At 44.0% G+C, this 6,891-nt stretch overlaps 1 protein-coding gene across 1 annotated transcript; it reads right to left on the bottom strand.

The window, feature by feature from the left end:
• Positions 1-742: 742 nt before the first annotated feature.
• On the bottom strand, positions 743-2,744 carry LOC137038035 (zona pellucida sperm-binding protein 3-like). The gene is made up of 8 exons (XM_067412473.1): positions 2,208-2,744; positions 1,898-2,016; positions 1,721-1,824; positions 1,466-1,643; positions 1,215-1,332; positions 1,049-1,131; positions 885-976; positions 743-813 (listed from the first exon to the last, which is right to left on the bottom strand). The coding sequence occupies exons 1-8, from the start codon at positions 2,742-2,744 to the stop codon at positions 743-745; spliced, it is 1,302 nt and encodes a 433-aa protein (XP_067268574.1).
• Between the last annotated feature and the right edge of the window lie 4,147 nt (positions 2,745-6,891).

Genomic DNA, 6,891 nt, shown 5'->3' with positions numbered 1-6,891 from the left:
AACGGAAACATGAAGTCAGACACTTTCTGCTTCCTATAGTGATGCTTCCACAATGTTTGAATACTTTATCACAGATGGAGTGAAATAAATGTAATAGTTGTAAAATACACAGATGTTTCAGAGACATGACTTATGCAAATATTTATGTACTGCTTACAGCCTCTGTTTGTACAATAAAATTCAACACAAGACTATATTAAGGAAGCTGGTTCTTTCTTTAATCAGTAGCCACCCACGTGTAAACGTAGCCCGAGTCGCTTATAGCACTTTGATGGCATAGGCGCAATCTCCATTCAGACAATTTCTAACCGGAGTGCACCGTGTGTTGCTGCATGAGGCAAACAAGCATTTTGAGGAGAATTAATTTAGGGAGCACAATGCAACCATGTCTGCAGTGCTTCATGGGACAAAACGTTACCTGTAGAGCTCTCTTGCAATGATTTGCTTGCCAGATTCTTGAGCATCATGGGTAGTGGTTTTCATAAGGAAGTCTGCTGTTAAATACTAAAAATATTGTAAAATGATTGTTTCAAATACAGATAACAGTTAACCATGGAGCAGTATTTAAATGGGTCAGAGTCTAAAATTCCCAATTTCTGGAAGCCTATGGTTTTATGCATTATGGGACTTGCAAAGGTACAGAAGGACTGTCAGGGTCACCAGTGGCAGAATGTGCAAAAGCAGTTAAACCAGACATGAAGGAAAATGACAAGTCAGATACAAGCAAGAATTGATGTCAGTTTTATTGAGGAACTTTCTTTTGCCCTTGAACCACCACAGGACCAAGTGTGGCCTTGCCTTCCCACTGAACACCTAGAGAGAAGAAACAAGTTAGAGCAATAAAAACATCATAAGCAACCATAGAAATAGCAAGATATACTAACCTCCATAGGGAGCAGCAGCAATTCCACCATCAGGACCACATGTTGAGTCACAGCAACCACAAACTTGGTCATTTCCATCAGCAGCAAACCACCTGCAACAGGACAAAGACACCACCTTCAACATGAGCAAAGTCAGCTTTAAAATAAGATAAAGTGCAACGTACCCATTGGTGAAAGAACAGGATTTGTGCTGAGCATCACTGGGTGCAGAAGCAATAGTTGCCTTCACAACACACGTTACGTAGATCTGCAAGGGATGACAGACAAGTCAGAAAACCAAAGCAGATGGGAAGAGAAGTTGAATTTACTCATGATATGCGTAGTACATACAGAAGGACTGGAGCTCTCCTGGAACATGAATGCCTCCAGCTGGATCTGGACCTTGTCAGCCTGGGACCGAGGCATGAAGTGGGAGCTGGAAGCTGTAGCCTTGGCATCCACAAAGCACCTGATGAGGTCAGCACAAAGAGAAACCCATGAATCAATTCAGAGTCACAGATAATTTCTAGTTGGTTGACATTAGTGACAGTTTAAAAAGAGCAACTAAAACGGTCCTATAGCGCCAAGGGCCATAACCTTACCCATGATTCTCAATGAAGGAATATCTCGGAAGGGAGTTCACATCAGGCACTTGAGTGGCCACACAGCTGTCCACAAACACACGCAGAGGCACATGATTGTACTGCTTCACAGATGCCTCAATGTTAATAACGCCACCCAGGAAATAAAGGTATGAAGGCCTCTGATTGGACCAATCATCTACAGATAAGAAAAGGGAACATTTTAGGCACAAATCACAAGGATAAAGAATTATTTTATTAAAAACCTGTACCAACCCATCATGAGCTTCAGGGAGAACACCAAGGCTTCTTCACCAATCTCCGTTGAGGCATAAGGGACCCATGTTGGCCTCAAGGCATTACTGCTTACATTTTGAAGCCTGTGGTTCATGAAGGGACCCATTAAATGGTCTCCCAGTTGCACGAGAGGGAAAAGGCACAGAGGTCACTTACCTTTGATAGTGGCACTGAACACCAACAACTGCACCCTCAGTCCGGGTAATCGCAGTACTTGCAAGAGCCTCAGGGGTGTAGGTAAGAGAAAAGGTGTAGACAAGCTCATCCTCAGTCATCTGGAAGAGATTGAAGTAGTTAAAACAAAAGGGTTCCTCACAAAGATGATTGGGTGAACCATTAACCTTTAAGAAAGGTTTGTACCAGATGCCCTGGCATTACAAAGACAACAGCCATGTGAACCGACACTCTTTGAGGATTTTGGAGATCCTCAACTAGAACAAACTGATTACGATTTAGGAGTTCTTACCATCTGCACGCTGTTGCAGTCCTGTAACTCATACTCAAAGATGAGCACCTTAGACTGAGAGTCCTGACCAACAACAGGACATCCACCTAAAGACAGACCAGTTGGCTGGATCAAATGACCATTGCTAAACAAGTCCTGCTGGACCTCTACAAGGACCCGGTTCTCTCCACATTGAACCGCTACGCTGCTGGGAGTCACGGGTTGCCTCAACTGGAAGTTCACCGCCAACTCACTCTGCACCTCGGGAACGACAGGATACTTCCAATCCAAAGGCTTCACTGGACCCTGCAACAGCTGCTTCTCCTGAAGGCCAAAAGGGTCCTGTGCAAGGCCTCTGGAGGCAGAACCCAAAGGACTCTGAGCAACTTTCAAAGGGTTCCAGAGCCCTGGAGGAGAAAGGGCAGGACCTCTGGAAGCTGGATCTGATTTTGGCCCCATGCTTCTTGGACTTTGACTGTAGCTCAAACTTCCCCATGCATCAGGCAGATCAAATGCAACAATCACAGCCACCACTAAGACACCTTTTAGAACCTCCATCTTAGCAAACTTGGACACAAATGCCACAACACACACCAGTGCTTGGCTTTGCCTTTTTGTACATCTTTGAATGAAGGTGTCACCTCCCCTTTTAGTTTAATTGATTACCTTTGATTCTGCTCTGGACCTGTAGAGTTTATGCATCTCTGGGATCCACAGCCCTGCACAAGTGAAACTCTGCACTTTTGTATGGCTGCGTTTACACTGGCACAAAAAAAAAAAAAAATCTGATCCCCCGCACACACACACTTCTAACCCAGATCAAATTTTGTTGCACGCATTTAAACACAAAAATCACATTTTTGCATCCATCCTGAGCCAATCCCGAATGTGGTTTTAAATCAGATACATATCCGGACATCTGACCAACGTCTAAATACGAATATCCGATTTGAATATCCATTGGAATTCCAAGCCACCACAAGGCCAGAGTAACACATTTGGCGCCAAAGATATCTTTTTATGTCGTACTATGAAGCAGATGTGCTCGGCCCAGCAATGAGATACTCAAGTGATACTCGAAGTTTACTCAAAGATGCCTGATTAATTTAAATACATTTATTGTTATTTTACAAATTACTATCTATAACCTAAATGTCTATGTCCTGGGATAACAGGACATTTGGTCACCCTACTCTTATTATCCAGTCTATCTGTTCTGTCAGATTGAGCTGCAAACATCAATGACAGATTTGAACTTATCCAAGCTTGAAACTAATCATGGTCAACTGACGTGAATTATAAAATCATTTTAGTACGCCATTCAAATCATGAGGGTCAACCATGTTGCATTGTAAAGCGATCACCAACAGAACCATTTTGGATGGAGATTAATGCAAACACAGATATCAGTTACCAGTCATGAGTAAAGTGATTGTAAACCGCTGGGACAAAAAAAAAAGAAAAGAAACAAAGTACATGGTCAAAAGATCAGTGTAAATGCAGCCATTTGTCTCTCTTCAACTAAAAACATATGAATCGGGTTAATTTACACAACGCCATTTTGTGTGCTTGAAAACACAAATTTTGCCATCGTCCGTGTAAACAACAAAAACGTGAAATTTTGAAAACAGATGTCATATGCCTAGGTTCATCTTTGATTACTCCTTCAGGATCGGTCAGAAATCTTGGAGTAATCTTTGATGACCAGCTGTCCTTCAAAGACCACATCTCGGTCATGCAGGTTTGCATTGCACAATATCAGGAATATCAGACTGTTCCTTACAGAGCATGCAACACAGCTTCTTGTCCAAGCCCTGGTAATTTCTAGACTTGACTATTGCAATGCGCTTCTGGCTGGACTTCCATCTTGTGCAATCAAACCGCTGCAAATGATCCAGAACGCTGCGGCACGTCTTGTATTCAATGAGCCCAAAATGGCTCATGTCACACCTCTATTCATCTCTCTGCATTGGCTACCACTCGCTGCCCGGATCAAATTCAAAGCTCTGACTCTTGCTTATGGATCTTCCACAAGCTCTGCACCTGCATACTTCGACTCACTCCTACGAGTCTACACCCCCAGCAGAAGCCTTCGCTCCGCTAATGAGCGAAGGCTTGTGGTACCATCACAGAGAGGCATGAAATCCCTCTCCAGAACTTTTTCTTTCATTGTTCCTGGTTGGTGGAACGATCTTCCGTCCTCCTACATACGCACGACAGAATCACTCGCTTCATTCAAAAGACAGGTAAAATCGAATCTCTTCCATGAGCACTTAATCTTACATATAAAAAAAACCCTCTTCCTCCTCTATTTCTCTTTTCTTCTTCCCTTTTCTGTTTTTTGCTACTCTGAGCAGTATACAAATCTTGGTATTTGGGGCACTTTTTGTGTTTCTTTGCCTCTTCTTGATGGATCGCTTCTTGTACTCCTGAGCTGTAAGTCGCTTTGGATAAAAGCGTCTGCTAAATGCATAAATGTAAATGTAAATATGTGTATTTCGGGTTTGGTGGGTGTTTCTTGACAAAGTTTCAGCGCCGACCACTCGCCTGCCATGCATAATACAGCCTGTTTAGCACTTTTTTGAGCGATCCGTGTGAACGGGGATCAGTTTAACAAATATGCTGCGTTCCACTCCACTTTAAGACACTTGCAAACTTCCATAAGCACTTCCCCTCCACTCCACCACCATTTTGAAGTGCAACCCACTTTGTGAGGTGGACAAGGGAAGTTTATATGGAGAGACCCTTGCTCCCTTGATTTTGACCGAGGGAGCAGGTCTACTTCATATGTACACTTCGGGCAGCTTCATATACCACAATGCATTGTGATTGTGACATCACCGCATAAACATCAGATAAAGCGCACAGGCTCGCGACTGGAGGAATACATATGCCTACAAATCAAACGCTTTGGTAAAGTCACACAAATTAAACATTGACGTTCATGTTGCATGAAAATAAACACTGAATGTTGTTGTTGTGGTTTTTAACAGTGGGTCATATAGCATATCTTATCAGTGCGTTTTAACGTATCTTAAACGTGCGTACACCACCTCCTGAGCTGGCGTAGGATTTGAGCATGCCGTACGCCAACGTCCATATTGATAAATCTCAAAGTCACCGTGGGTTTGGGTGTACGCAAGGTGTACGCTGGAAATTTGGTGTACGCACTTTTGATAAATGAGGGCCACTGAGTCAAAAAGGCTCTACACTCAGTCGGCTCACCTGCATAACATGAAGGATTGTTCACACGAGGTTCAGGAAGAGATGGAGGATGCTGAACAACAGGAGATTCTTGGTGCGCATGAAGGAGGCGAACGGACAGATCATTAACCAAACGTTCCACCGCATCTCTGGCAGCAGATAACTCCTCCTCATGATGACCCAGCATCACTCCTTGAATCTGTACCACAGAAAAAAATGATTCCCCCTTCGCTGGATCCATAGTGAAAGTGAAACAAAAGGATCCAAAAGCAAAGGTGATACAATGCAAAGTCTTTAATGTCCAACAAAACAGTCTACAGTATAGACAGAAAGCTCAGAGCTGAAACTCAAAAAGGTGCTCTCAGGAAGACATGGATACTTTGCCACGAGAGTTAACGACGAACAGAAAATGCTCTCAGAGAGAGAGGCCCCTGAAGACGGCAGCTGAGCGGAGAACTCTACAGGTGAGGCAACAACGTCTCAACAGGAGACAACAGGGCGAATGCTGCTTCACAAGACAAGACACAGGTAAGATATACGGCTGACAAAAAGAGAGAGCGTTACTCACATAACTCACACAATACTCCGACACAGAACAGAGAGAACGAACACCAGAAGTAGTCTGAGTAATTAGACAAGACACAGGTGTGGGCGCAAAGCAGCGAGAGCGTTGATGGTGATGAACAACAGGTGAAGACAGAGTGTGACACATAACAGTATAGCTGTGTCCCAAAGTGAAGTGCGCGCACTTCGAAGGCCACATTTGAAGTGCGATTACGTCACAGTGGCACTTCGAAGGCTGTCTCAATGTGAAGGCTGCACCCTCTGAAGGCCACATTTGAAGTGCGATTACGTCACAGCGGCACTACGAAGGCTGTCCCAAAGTGAAATCTGCACCTCTTAAGGCAACATTTGAAGTGCGATTGTGTCACTGGTGCGACGAAGGCTGCCGCAATTCATGAGCGACTTCAAAATGCGCCCTTCGGTTCTCAGGCAAAGGAAGGGTACAGCAGATGGAACCTTCCCACAACTTCGCAGCCTTCCCTATCCCAGAATTCATAGCACACTGGTGGTCCATCCGCATTCCCTCGGCACTCGATCAGATTTCCCAGTTAAAGATGGTGTAGCGGTCGGTAACTCAAGTGTAGCCTGGATACTATTGAACACAACAGCGCAAGCGCTTGAAGTAAATAAAACGTTTAGTGCATTCGCACAGTTCCCTGCCCTGAGCAAGCAAGATGAACTTTAATTTCCCAATTTTTAAATGCTATTTATTTCTCAACCATTCTCTCAAGAAGTCCTCTCAAGAATCAGTCCATTATCGCCCTTTCCGCTGTTTCTTTTTTTTTCATACACTTTCTTTAAATAGTCTTCAAAATATAATCTGCGCGGGGCTGTATTTTCGTCCCGCTCCCGCTATTCCGCACCGCACCATTCCGCTCGCGCGTAAAATTCACTCCGTGCTCACCCGCTATAAATTATTTTATTCCCGACCCGACTG

This window comes from Pseudorasbora parva, chromosome 13, assembly GCF_024679245.1.
Source record: "Pseudorasbora parva isolate DD20220531a chromosome 13, ASM2467924v1, whole genome shotgun sequence".
Taxonomy (NCBI): Eukaryota; Metazoa; Chordata; class Actinopteri; order Cypriniformes; family Gobionidae; genus Pseudorasbora; species Pseudorasbora parva.
This window is presented reverse-complemented; position numbering and strand designations above follow the sequence as displayed.